Source organism: Nothoprocta perdicaria, unplaced genomic scaffold (genome assembly GCF_003342845.1).
Source record: "Nothoprocta perdicaria isolate Ctin4 unplaced genomic scaffold, notPer1 scaffold_315, whole genome shotgun sequence".
NCBI classification, from domain to species: domain Eukaryota; kingdom Metazoa; phylum Chordata; class Aves; order Tinamiformes; family Tinamidae; genus Nothoprocta; species Nothoprocta perdicaria.
This window is the reverse complement of record NW_020455550.1, coordinates 534,307-548,192: the sequence shown is the minus strand read 5'-3', so window position 1 is coordinate 548,192 and position 13,886 is coordinate 534,307. Positions and strand designations below refer to the sequence as shown.

Sequence of the window (13,886 nt, the reverse complement as noted above, 5' to 3'; positions counted from 1 at the left end):
AGGGGAGATCAGGCCAGGAACTAGTATCTGCTTCCCCCGTCAGCGAGGGCGTCAGAATGTGTTTTGTCCAACTTTGATTCAAGTTGTTTTTCAGATCAGGGCAATGCTACATTCAGCTGGTGATTTCACCTGCCTTATGTTAAAAACCCAGTTTTGATTTTGCTATGTGGACAGAAAAGGTAGTTTAAGAGATCTATGAGTTGGAACAGGGCTCTCATTACTTGCATTGGTTAGCTAAATTTTGTTTTACATTTCTAAGTATCCCATCATATCCATGAAATCTTTCATCCTAATGAATGAAATATAGATAGGCATTTATTTATTTATAGCTAATGGGGAAAGGAAATTTGTTTGCCTCAACAAAAAGGCCCTTGTGAATTATGGTTTTTTGTTTTCCTAGTGCTTTTATAAAACTGAATTTTGCAGAGAGGATATGAATAATAGTTCTACTCTCTCTGTGAACTTGTAATATGTAATAGCGAACTTTGACCATTTAATCTGAAGTACAAAGCATATTGTTGTTAGCATAAGCTTTTGCACTCAAGAGCCAAGAAAAGAAGAAAATGCACCAGCTATTTGCTGAAAGCGCTTCTGGATTCATGTGAGTCCTGGAAACACACAGTAAAACACCTCACAGTGGAGAAAATGAGTCTGTTTTTTGAAAACTGTGGCTTCTGTTCGTAATGATTGATTCAGGTGTGGTTGTAGCCATTGACACCACCTGGAATTTCAGTGGGAGGGAGAAAGTCCCTCTAAAATAGTCAGAAAACAGTTCATGGGCAAAAGTAGTCATTGGATACGTTCAGCTGTAATTTTTTTTATGTATATAGTGTCTGTCAGTTTCCACTAGTTTGCAGAGAAAAGCTTTAGTGACTGTTCAGAAAATATTGCAATATTCTGAATCTCTTGTGCAGTCCCAGACAAGTTAAGACTTTATTCCTACAGCTGTGATTTGGGTGTTGCTATAACCAAGTTTTAGCTCTGTTGCACTCGCAACATCATTAAAATTAGATTTTTTTTTTTTTTTTTTTTTCCGAGTGAGGATATTTTAAGGGTACTGATTCCAGAGGCTGCATAAGCAGAAAAGGGGAAAATGATGTCTTTGAAGCATTGTTACTTTAATAGTGAATATCTAAATATACTTTATGAGTACATGGAAGTAATAAATTTGGTTGAATCTTTGCAGCATTAAATCCTGACAGTACTGAGAAAGAATGGATTCTGCAGAGTCTGTGCCCATGTCTTATAGAACTTGTTTTATAGTGTGTCAGGTAACAAAGGAGAGAAAAAGCTTGTCTTTAACTTGCTAATAATCGCATGCAGAAGAATAACTCACATGCAGAAGCAAAAACAAAACGAACTTTTTTTTTTTCTCAAGACCCTGGATTTTTACTGCTTGCTTTCATCCATTTAATAACCTCACTAACTGATGGTAATACTTAGAGAAAAGAGTTTGCTGGTTTCCGGCAGTGTTCAGTCATTGAACCACAGTGGAAGTTTTGTTAAGGTAATTAGTTATTCCTCAGAATTCATCTCTCACTCTGCTATAGTCAGACATAATTGGCATTATGCTAAAAGCTTTCCACTCACCTGTTCCTTAGTGCGCATCTCTTCAGTGCCTGATAGATAATCTTTATTTTAGAGCTTTTGCTGCTCGACCTGTCCCAGTACAGTATCATATAGTGGCATTTGCATTAATTTAGCCACCTAAGCACAAGAATGTATGAATCCCTGCTGCATTTCATACTTCCACAGCTAAAATGCTGTCATTAACTGAGCTATGCAACATTACAGAATTAATCTGTCTGGAGGTTGTTATTTCAGCTTCTGTTTATGCCTGTATTGTCTGGGCTTGATGCTATAGGCAAAACAGGTGTATAGTTGCTGCCTAACATGAGGAAACAACTGCTTTTTTTTTTTTTTTTTTTTGTCGTCTGTGCAGACTCCAGGAGTTCTAGACAAAGAAACTCTGATCCAAAACACTAAGTTTTGATGTTTGAGAAACACCTTTAACTGTGGTTCCCTTTCTGGGATACTTTTGGGCACCTTCTCGCTGGTGTTAGTGCTCAGCATCAGCAGTGTAATGGCTTATTTAACCCCTCTAGAAAAGTTTATCAGGAGTAGATGAATTTCTTAAGAATAGGTTTCCCTTGTCTTTCAGATTCCTGAATTCCTGTAAAATTGAGATTCTGTGCCGATACCAGGAATGACACAGATATGTGTCATTCAGGTAGAAGCTAAGCAACAGAAGGAAACGTTTCAAACTAAAGGAAGACAACAGAAATACAGATTTTACAGTTTTTAGACAATTTTTTAAAAAGTGTTTACACAACTTTTTTCAGGATCAGTATTTCGAGATTGTTCTTGATAATGTTCTTTTGCCTTTGAGGACGAAGTATTTGAGGTAATCTTAACTATCCTCACAAAACAAAAACTCATTTAAAGGCCTGATGAGACTGATCTTTAGCTATCTTGAACTGCTCAAGCAAATTTTGGCCAAAATACTTGAGATGTCCATGCTACTGCATAGTGAAATGTTGAACAGGAGAAACCCTAGAGATTTAAGCAGAACTTCTCACAAGGTCTGTTTTTCTAATGTTTTGTTGCTGGACTTTGAAGCAATAAATCCAGTTTTCTGTTGCAGTTTTATTTAAACAAAGAACTTCTGGCTTGCAGCAGCCAGAAACTCTGTTTAAATATATTATGGGCCTTTAATACAATTATTAATGTGTTTAATAGCAATATACAGTCATGGGCTCTGAACTGTTCCCACAGTGAAGCAGACAGAATGTTCTTCCACAGCATCTTGATAGGAGGTACTTAACTGTGGCTGTAGGTTCATTATTTTGGTGTGGAATACATTTTCTGTTTCATTTTGTGGTCTGAATTCTCATCCTCATTAATCAGACCAGTAGTTTAAAACTGACAGGTTCCTTCTCCTGAGAGCAGGTCAAGGCCTGATCTGTGTTGCCACCTTGTGAGAAGTCGGTGGGCACAGGGGCTGCCTCTGGGCGGCGGGAGCCCCACAGGCTGAGGCAGTGGAGAGCGCCCTGGGGCCTGGTTTGTAAGGGCAGTTTTCAATTTGAGTTTGAATTTCAGTTGAAAGTAGAAAAGTATAAAGCTACCACAAATGTGCATAGCCTGATAATACTGGAAAAACTCGAGATTGGAGTTTTCTGATTTCATCAGTCTTGATGCGGAGGAAACTGCTGTCATAAGAGACTACTATTTGACTGATTGTGAAATGCTTTAAGCCAGCACTGCTGCTGTCGCTGACGTGGGAAATACTGCTGTAATCTGGGCGGTGTAGCAGTGCTTGCTTGTGTTCATGCAGATATCCAACCTTTAAGGAACTAGTTTAACTGAGAAGTAGTTGGGGAGAGGAAAGGGAAAAAATGCGTTCACTGAAGTCTGTTCCCTATTCCCGTTTACTGTGCAGTTGCACAAATAAAATTGCGCAAGTGTGGAAATGAGGTGGTGCAGGAGAGGAGAGCGAGTTGTCCTGTAGGGAACAACAGTGGCTTTTAATGGAGCTGCTGCTTTAAAGTATTTGTCAGTTTGTTTTGCCTTTACAATTAGAAAATCATAACTGCCTTTCAGTCCTTTCATTAAAGGCTGCCTTTGTGACTTTTTAAGGATGAGCATTTTGCCAGGTCAGTGCTCCTGACAGAGGCCATACACTTTGACTCTTATTTATTTATTTATTTTATTTTATTAAAAGCAAAAAAATGGAAAAAAAAAATCACTGCATATTCTGACACATCTGCTCCATCCACTTCCTTTTAAAAAAGTTCATTGAATCACAAACTTTTTTTAATTGTGGCTTGTAATGTTAGCAACATCTAGTAGTTGGGAAGATTTTGAATGTCAGGCTATTATGCATACTAAGAACATGAAATTAAATAAAATATGGAATAGCGCTATCATTTGGGAACCCTCTTCCATAAAGTGGTACACTGTAGTTTGATAGCCAACAGCTATACCTAATTTTCTTTCGTTAACTGTTGAAGTCTGAGCAAAGCTGGAAGGAAAAGAAAGGCTTTCTTATCTTACAGCGGAGGTTCCTGAACTTTTTCGGCCACCCTATTTCTGTTTGGACACCCACACTTCTAATGGAGAGATGCATTTCTTTTTCCCCTTTAAAATAATGTATTGAGTTTATGATTCAGCTATTTTGCAGCAGGAAGCAGAGAGCCACTAGCATCGTTTTCCAGTACAGATTGTGAACTTGAATTTCAGGAAGTCTTCATTTTGCTTATGCGCATTTGCCATCTGCTTCCCTGTCTCCCCTACTTCACTGACCTGCTGTTGAGATAAACTGAGAGAAGGCTTATCTACCATTTTTGTGTGTTTGTTCAGTTTGGGAAAGGTGACATTTAGATTTTTTTATTATTATGATGGATACTTTATAAAAAGTGTAAAAAAAAAAAAAAAAAAAAAAGAAAAAGCTGGGGAATGAAAGTTGCTTTGAAAAGGTTCAAGACACCAAGCTCCTGATGAAAAGTCATTGTTACAACCAAACACAGGCTGAAAAATGAGTAGATAGATTAGAAGTTACTCAGAATGCAGAAAACTGCCTGTAAATGTCTGATGCCAGCAATCAGATTTCTTCCTTTAGTGTCTCCAGTTGGGAGAGCCCAAAAGGTTTCTGCATGGGGACTCAGAAATGGTAACTTGTTGCTAAGTATTAGTTGTTAATCACATTCTGCCTTTTTTTCCTTTTTTTTTTTTTTTTTTTTTTTTTTTTTACTTTTAAAGAATGATTTTGGGGGTAACTCTCTCACACGTGTTGTGGATTTAATTGTTGATTACTCTGCTGACTGCTTTTTATCAAGGGCCACATGCATTTGTTTCTGATACTTGCTTTAAGCATGTTTGTTAAGGTACAGATTGATTATAGAAGGGAAGATTTGGAGATGATGGAAATGCTGTGCTTAAGCTCCCATTGCCACAGAAGTTTCCCTCTCTGGACCTGTGGCCTCAGGCATGAAGCCAATTGGTAAAACAGGGATTTGCCGTTGGGCTGGATGTGGAGTTTGTTGGGTGTTCTTGCTGAGTGTTGTCCTGGGGCAGAGGGGTGCAGCAGCGTGTCCAGCTGGGAGCTCCTCCGACTTCCTGAAGCAGAGTGTCTGGCACAGCCTGGCACCGTCAATGCCAACGAGTGACGGTGCATTTAGAGAGTGAGACAGATGGTGCTGAGAAGCCACCATCTGCATTGTATGTGTTCTGGGAGGGATACTTGGAACTGGCACCGGTCTGGTCTTGCCACTCCAATGTCTGTTCACAGCTACGGTGTCAGGAATGTTCTTGGAGCACATCCTCCAGGTTAATCTTACCTGGAAGACTTGCGGTTCTTGTGCTCAGCACCTCTTCCATGATGTGAACCAAGGGATGGTGGTAAGTGGCAGCGACTGGAAGATGTGCTTCAAAAGTGCTCTCTTGCCCCAAAGTAAAACACTAATGTGAGTAACTTACTGTTAACCGGCCCGTGATCCATGACACTGCTGTCTGCAGTTCATAATCATGGTGAGAGTGGAAATCAAGTGGTAGTGAAGTACAATACTCTTAATTACTAGATGTTGGTAGGTTGGTATGTTGGTAGGTTGGGATGATTTCTCTGAGAAAACAAAAAAGATGCATTTATTTCATTCTAAAACTTAGTACTACCACTTCTATTTAAACTATATACAATCATAGACTGTATAAAATGTATAGAAGCATTATAAACAGTTTGCTGGTGATACAGATAGATACAGCTTTTCAAAATACTGTTGTACCCAAAGTGTGGATAGAGAATTAATTTTTTAGATGACTAAACTTGGACAATCAGGATACTGTATGTCCAAAAATGACATTTTCCTCTCTTCTGTCTAGCCAAGAAACTTGATGTCCTGCCCCAAAAAAGATGCAGCTCCTGCAGTCTCTGCATATGTCACTTTTAAGATTGTAAAAAGATTCTAAGGATGTAAAAACAGTACAATAAATTGGGCTGCTTGAGAGCTTCCATGCTGCAGGATACCATGAACATAGTTCAGTATATTTGATATGACGTCTAGAGCTCATATATCAGATTTTGAAAGGAAAATCTGAGTGTTTTCTAGAATGGTCAGTATGCTCAGGATATAAGATAGTCAACTCCCATGGGAATTTTTAAAGTGGTGCCTATGTTTTACGTTTTCTGTTAAGGAGTAATCTCTATTTTCTCACTGTTATTTATAGCAATTACCCTTCTTAATGCTTTTGAGGACTCCATTTTGGGGGTCAGTGTCCAAACACACATCAGCTGCTTAGGAATAGTAACCAGTGAGTGCTGGATCAGTGCCTCAGTGTGATGGAAAGGGGTTTTGTGATGTGAATTGAGTAGTCCCTGTGCGTGAAGGAGTATTTTGAATAGTGAAAACATACCACAGTTCTCTTATTTAGTAGAAATTCATCTCTCTGTAAAGATCAAATTTTACATTAATTTCGTTAAATTTCTTCTGCATCAGGAAAAGTAGGCAGCTACTTGCTTCTTTTCAGTGCTCTATTTGCACTTCTTAAGATGATGTTACATAATGATCCTTAAAGAATTGCTCTGCTCAATTTGCTTCTAGGCTAGAATTGCGAAGTTGTCGTGGACTTGTTCATATTAAAAGTGTGTTATGAAAGTTATAGGAAGTAAAACTGCCCTTTATGTTCCTGAAAAAAATTATTTCCTTGGATTAAGATGCAATTATTTCCAAATTTTGTATTTTATTTCTGAGTTTACTTTTAAAATGACTAGCAAATTGAGAATGTAGTATAAATCTTTGTAAACTGTTGAATGCTTTTTCACATGAAAGAATATTCATGTTGCTTCCTGAAGTCCTGAATGCTCTTAATTTATATTAGAAATTTGGTATTGCCTGTATAAAAAAAAAACTGCATTTTAGCTTTCTTTGTTGTGTAGCACAAGAGGATGCTTAAGTGTTCTTGAACAGAGGAACAGATTTTTTTTCCCCCTAAGCAGATATGTAGGTGCTTCTTGAACAACGGAAAGTCACACGAAGGGAAAGTAGAAAACTAAGACATCTGCTTCAGAACGTAGACTGACGTTTCCTTTCGCAAATTGTGATTGAGGCTGCTGTCTGTCTATATTCTGCTGTTTTTTCTAGAGTGAACCTTTTTAAAAAAAGTTTAGTGAAGAGCTTGTAATGCAGATAAATATTCCTATATTTTTAATAAATGAGGGGGAAAAATCAGTTCAGCACAGCATTTTGTGTGTGTTTTCTATGAAAATGGGATTGATTTGTACTCAGAAATAAAGAGCATTTGATATTAATATGAAAACCTGGTAACCTTTGAGAGATTTGATAGTAGCTTCTTCTCTTACCTTATTCACAACTGTTGGTTTGTTTTTTTCTTTTTTTTTTTTTTTTTAAATTCTCTTCTTTAGAACAGGAATCCAAGCTAAAACAGGTCACCTAGAATAAATGTCATCTCAAAAATTACAGAATCACAGACAGGCTGAGATTGGAAAGGACCTCTGGAGATCATCTAGCCCAGCCCTTCTGCTCAAGTAGGGTCACCTTACCCAGGACCCTGCCCAGATGGCTTTTGAATTATCTCCAAGGATAACCTCTCTTGGCAGCCTTGTCCAGTGCTCTGTCACATCCTCACAGTGAATTGTTTTTTCCTTATGTTCAGACAGATCTTCATGTGTTTCCATTTGTGCTCATTGCCTCTCATCCTGTCCCTGGGAACCACTGAAAACAGTCTGGCACCATCCGTCTTCCCTTCAGCTATTCATACATACTGATAAGAGAAGGCTGAGCGGGGGATCTTCTGCAGACTCGATACAGGCCCAGCTTTCAGCCTTTGCTTGTGAGACATGCTACGTTCCCCTGATGGTCTTGGTGACCCTCTGTTGGGCTCTTTCCAGTAGTTCCCTGTCTCTCTTGTACAGGGGAGCCAAGAACTGAAGCTAGCGTCCCAGATGCAGCCTCACCAGGCTGGAGGGAGGGGTGAGGATCACCTCCCTTGGCCTGCTGGCAACGCTCTTCCCAGTGCACTTCAGAATGCTATTGGCTTTCATGCCCACCAGGGCCCATTGCTGCCTCATGGACAGTCTGCAGTCCGCCAGGATTCCCAGTTCCTCCTCCACACAGCTGCTCTCCAGCAGGTCAACCCCTAATCTGTACTGTTACCCAGGGTTATTTGTCCCCAGGGGCAGGACCCTGCACTTGTCCTTGTTGAACCTCATGAGGTTCCTCTCTGCCTGTCTCTCCATCCTGCCTGGCTCCCTCTGAATGGCAGCCCAACCCTCTGAGCCTCTCAGCCGCTCCTTCCAGCTTTTATCACCAGCCGTCTTGTCAAGGGTGCGCCCTGTCCCTTCAGCCGTGTCACTGATTAATAAGTTGAACAATGCTGGACCTAGTATCGGTCAATAGTAGGCAACGCTGGAGCTGGGCAACACCGTCAGCTACTGGCTTCCAACTGAAAAAAAAAGAAAAAACTTAACTTTTTTTGTTGTTATGAGTTTTTGTTTGTTTGTTTTTGCTAAAATGGTGATCAAACACTGGAGTGGATTGACAGCGAGACTGTGGAGTCTGCACAACCTTAGGCAACCTGCTGTGGTTGATGCTGTTTGTGCAGGGAGTTGGAGATGTTGGGAAGTGCTCCCGCAGCAGTGCTCCCTGAGCTCCTCTGTGCTTCTGTGTGTGTTGGAGTTAACAGTGCTGACTGCAACGGAGTGCTATCCTGAATCTCTTGTATTTAGCGATAATTTTTCAGGGATGTGGGATATTTAGCATGAAAATCTTGATGTGGTCTACATATATGCATTGAAGGAATCTGTTACCATACAGCTCTTCAGGGTATGACCCAGAAGACATTTTGCTAACAGGTCAAATCATGAAAGCTTTTGTGTCTTTTGTGTCATAAATTTTTGTGTCTTTATATAGGTTATTTAATTTAATTCATACCTGAGGGCTGAAGGAGAATTATTATCTTGTCAGTGTTATGTATATTAAGGAATATTTTAGAAATGTTAGTTGTGTGCCTCCTTCCAAATATGTGTTCTAACCATTTTATATTCTTCTTTTTTCTTATTTATTTCTATTTTTAATGTACTCCACAGCTTGAATATACAACTAATATGCTACTTTGTCTTCTACAGATCTGAAGAGGGAAGCCAGTATTTGTCACATGCTGAAGCATCCTCATATTGTGGAGTTATTGGAGACGTACAGCTCAGATGGAATGCTTTATATGGTTTTTGAGTTGTAAGTTTCTCTCTTCAGTTTTTACCTTTTTGTTGCCGTTTGCTAAATAAAATCCTTTAAACTATGTTTGCTTCCACCTGCCTGTTTTGTAGCTTAGAAGTCTTGAGTGGTATGAAAGCATTTATTTCTGGCATGTATAGATTGACACAAATTAAAAAGCTATTACAGAGGCTAAGTGCTTCATGGTGCTTCTTGAAAGCCTTTTAAGGGACAGACTGTGCCTGCCAAGTGTCTAATACAGTACATGAGAGTAAGACTTAAGTCTCTTACCTGGTGGCCGTCTCTTTTGGGTGACACATAGTGTGCTGTTGTGGTTGTAGGGTTTTGTTTTTACACACAGTTTTTTTGTTGAGTACTTCTCCTTTACTAGATAAAAATGTATTCTGTGATTCTTAGAATTCATTATACCATTAATTTCATGTGGAAAAAAAGATGCATTTGTTCAAAAATGTATTTAGAAAGCTTTAAGGCAAACATTTTGGCACCATTACAGTATGGAAGAATGAAACAAAACATTACTTTTGAGCAGAGCTATTTTCACTTGAAAATGAGGGGAGAAAAGGAGAGGAAGCCCCCAAGGCTCCACATTCCTCCCTGGAAGGAAAATTACTAGTCTTCCTTAAGCTTTAGCTAACTGTGAGGAATGAAAACTGGCAGGTAGAGCACTAATTTGTGCTTCTTTTGTAGGTCTTTCAAAGTTTGTGGCCTTCCATCTTCCCTTTAAACATTAGTTTTCCTGTGTGTACCGCACAGAGCATAGTAGTTGGGTCACCTGGAAAAACATTGTAAATGTGTCTGCAACAAAGTTAATACATTGGTTTGTTCTTTCTTTTATGTTTTTCCATGCTCAGTCTTCCTTTTTTTGTGTCTATCAACTTGTTTTGCTGTTTGTCTATACAAGCTCAGACACACCATGAATATGTACATTTATATACTGTTAATTTCCCTCATCTTTCTACCTTATGTTACTGACCACGTCACGGTAGCCTGAATTGATACTTCCACAAGAATCGAGAATTTGGCTTTAGATGAGTAAACAGACAGTTTTCCTCATACAATGGGTGGTTTTGGTTGATGTTTTTTAAGGTAAATCTATAAAATTATATTTTTGTGAAATAATTGTTTTATACTGTCCTTTCTGCAAGCTTCACTTCAGTAGTGACTTTCATGTTCCGTTTTATTCCTCAAATCCCAAAGTGTGGACCAAGGGACTTCAATTATCGTCTTATGAAGTAGTTATGTATACCTTAGGGAGACATACAGTGATGATTAACAGGATTTTGAAAGAGGCAAAAACTTCTTTTTTTTTTTTTTTTAAACCTTGTTGGTAGCTCAGAAATATGAGACTAAAGCTGTAATCATCTTTGAGTGATGAACCTATAATCACTTATACTGTTTTATATAAAAAGCAAGTCTGACCAATTAGAGTTACAACACAAATATTGTAGCAGACTTCAGGCCACGTGAGAGAAGGAAATGAGGCAAAATTACCTGAAGGATAATGATTCTTTCTTGTCCAGCATGTGCCTTGTCTGCCCATAATGCTACTTTGCAACCACAACTTTACATTCCCTACTAAATTTTGAGAACAAGAAGTGTTATTTTCCTAGCGCTGCTCTTTACAAAGAGCTGCTGCAGAATGTGCTGTGCTGGAGGGGATGCTGTGGTAAAGGATGAAACAGGAGATTGCATCTGCTGTGGAGGAAGGCTGTGTACTTGGATCCAGGGCTGAGTTAGTGGCCTACTGTATAATTATGGCTGCCCTAACAAATGTGCTGATTAATAGAGAAGCGTCTGTGCATACATACATAAGTAAATTATTCGCTCTTGTGTTGCTTTCTGTTTATGTTGTTATTATGAGAAACCTGACTACTTTGCAGCTAAACTTTGTCTGCAGTAATAAATGTATTAGGAGATAGTTATTCTGACAGGACCACAAGGAGGAAGGCAGCACGGATCTGCAGAGGAGATGTGTGCCCAGCTGCTGACAGAAAGCCTCTCTGTGGACTGGCAGCTGCTTTGCATGAGAGCTAATTCAGGACCAGTAGGTAGAAGTACAATATCAGAGCTTAAAACTTCAGGTCATCAATTGCATATAAATGACACATAGTTTTTTATGTATTGGAAGCTGCAAGTATGTGTCATATAACTTAAGTACCAGCATAGTTTATGTACTGACTTCACTGCCCTGTACTGTTTTATAAGCTGTGAGCTACACAGAGCAGCTGCTAAAATGACTCTGAATAGCTTGTCAAAGTCAAGATACAAGTTTAAGGAAATGCACTACATGTGTAATGAGAGTGACAGATTGTACTGCTCAAAAAGAAGTATAGCTGTGCCCATTTCCAAAGGTTTTCATTAAATGTTAAAAAAAAAAATCACAATTCACAGTATTGAAGAACATAAACAGCAGCACTGAAGCTTCACACCAAAAGAATGAATTTTTAACATGGCATTGGGCCCTTTTCCACTCATGGAGGAAGTTACTTGGAGGCTCCTGAGAGGCCGTAACAGCCGCAGTCTTTATCGTACAGTCCCAGGTTACTTTATTCTTCTGTGGTATTAATTTGAATTTGCTGACAGCTGTATGTCAAGGGATCTATGATTAGTCTTAACTGTGACCTTTTACTGAATACAGGTGTTCTTGTTCTACCTAATCATCAGATCCTTATGTTTGGAAAAGACCTTTATGTTCACCAAGTCCAACCATAAACTGTCCCCACCAGGCCTGCCAAGCCCTGTCCCTACGGGCCTCATCCACGCGTTCCTTGAACACTGCCAGGGACCGGGACTGCGCCCCCTCCCTGGGCAGCCTGGTCCAGTGCTTCAGCACTTGTTCCCAGCAGAATTTTTTTCCGTAATATTCTAACCTCAACCTCCTCTGGCACAACTTGAGGCCATTTTCTTTTGACCTATCAGTGGTTATTTTTGTGTAATTAGTTAACTACCTCAACTATAGGGCATCAAGATACATGAAACCAGTCTTTTTAAAGGATTTACTTGCCATTGAACAAAGCAGTGTAGAACTGCCATGCTGTTTAAAAAATTCATTTATGAAATAAGGGGGAAAAAAAAAAGCTTTCTTCATATTTGTTTGGTATTGTCCTATTCCAGACAATACTGGACACCACAGAATGGTTGCTTTGCAGCTTGTACGTATATAGAAGGAAAAGCACTGTTTTTACATAGAATATTGTTTTGTATTTGCTGTGTAATTATTGCTTTTGCTTTTACAGTCTCTGACTCCTTTTTGTCTAAGCCCTGTTGCTCCTTATCAGTGAGACAGCACTTTGATAATCATAGAATAGAATCACAGAATGCCCAAGGTTGGAAGGGACCTCAGAGGCCATCGAGTCCAACCCCCCCTGCACACGCAGGGTCACCCAGAGCACGTGGCACAGGGCTGCATCCAAGCGGGTTTTAAAGTTCTCCAAAGAAGCAGACTCCACAACCTCTCTGGGCAGCCTGTTCCAGTGCTTTGTCACCCTCACAGTGAAGAAATGCTTCCTTAAGTTCCTGTGGAACTTCCGATGCTTCAGTTTGAAGCCATTTCCTCTAGTCCTATCCCTGCCCACCACTGAAAAGAGGCCGCCCCCCTCCTCCTCACTGCCTCCCTTGAGGTATTTATACACGCTGATCAGGTCCCCCCTCAGCCTCCTCTTCTCCAGGCTGAACAGGCCCAGCTCTCTCAGCCTTTGCTCATATGGCAAATGTTCCAGGCCCCTGATCATCCTGGTAGCCCTGCGCTGGACTCTCCAGCAGCTCCACATCCCTCTTGTCCTGGGGAGCCCAGAACTGGACACAGTCTCCAGATGTGGCCTCACCAGGGCTGAATAGAGGGGGACGATCACCTCCCTCGACCTGCTGGAGACTCTTCCTGCTAGCTCTTCTTAATGCACCCCAGGATCCCGTTGGCCTTCTTGGCCACCAGGGCACACTGCTGCCTCATGGTCATCTTGTCGTCCACCATGACACCCAGGTCCCTCTCTGCAGGGCTGCTCTCCAGCAGGTCCACCCCTAACCTGTACTGGTGTCCAGGGTTATTTCTCCCCAAGTGCAGGACCCTGCACTTGCCCCTGTTGAACCTCATGAGGTTTCTCACCGCCCAGTCCTCCAGTCTGTCCAGGTCCCTCTGGACACTTATAAGGGTCACTTATTAACAATATCTGTATAACAAAGAAGCTGTTGCACTTGGAGCATCTGAAAAAATGGCATTTTAGTTTAGAATATACTGCATTTTATGTAGTTTATCCTCAGCATATTCAAAGCACATAGACTGATAATGCTGAAAAGCTCCAAATAGACTGCAAATAGCTTATTCATTTACCATATATTCTCTCACTACTTAAGTGGTGTTAGCTTTCTTAGTGCATTCAGAGAGGGATTTATATCTTTGGACATTAGATGTATTGGTCTTATTTGGATTTACCTATTAGACCATATATGTAGTTACATAGTTGTACGTATACACTTTTGTCATTTAATCTATTTAGCAAATGTAAAAATCTTCTAGTTACATAATCTCAGCATCATAAAAGCAGTAATTTAAAATTGTGGCAGTTACTGAGTTAATTATGGATATAAAGTAATGAATGTTTAAATGACCATCAGTGCATTCAGTCATTCAACTTTGTTCAAGTGTTA

At 39.9% G+C, this 13,886-nt stretch overlaps 1 protein-coding gene across 2 annotated transcripts in view; it reads left to right on the top strand.

Moving 5' to 3' along the window:
- Positions 1–13,886, top strand: part of CASK (calcium/calmodulin dependent serine protein kinase) — a 144,447-nt gene that overhangs the window by 18,831 nt on the left and 111,730 nt on the right. For both annotated transcript variants that reach the window (XM_026042843.1, XM_026042841.1), the window contains exon 2: positions 9,137–9,242. In XM_026042843.1, coding sequence (XP_025898628.1) covers positions 9,166–9,242 — 77 coding nt within the window. In that variant the 5' untranslated portion in view covers positions 9,137–9,165. The remainder of the gene's footprint in view (positions 1–9,136; positions 9,243–13,886) is intronic.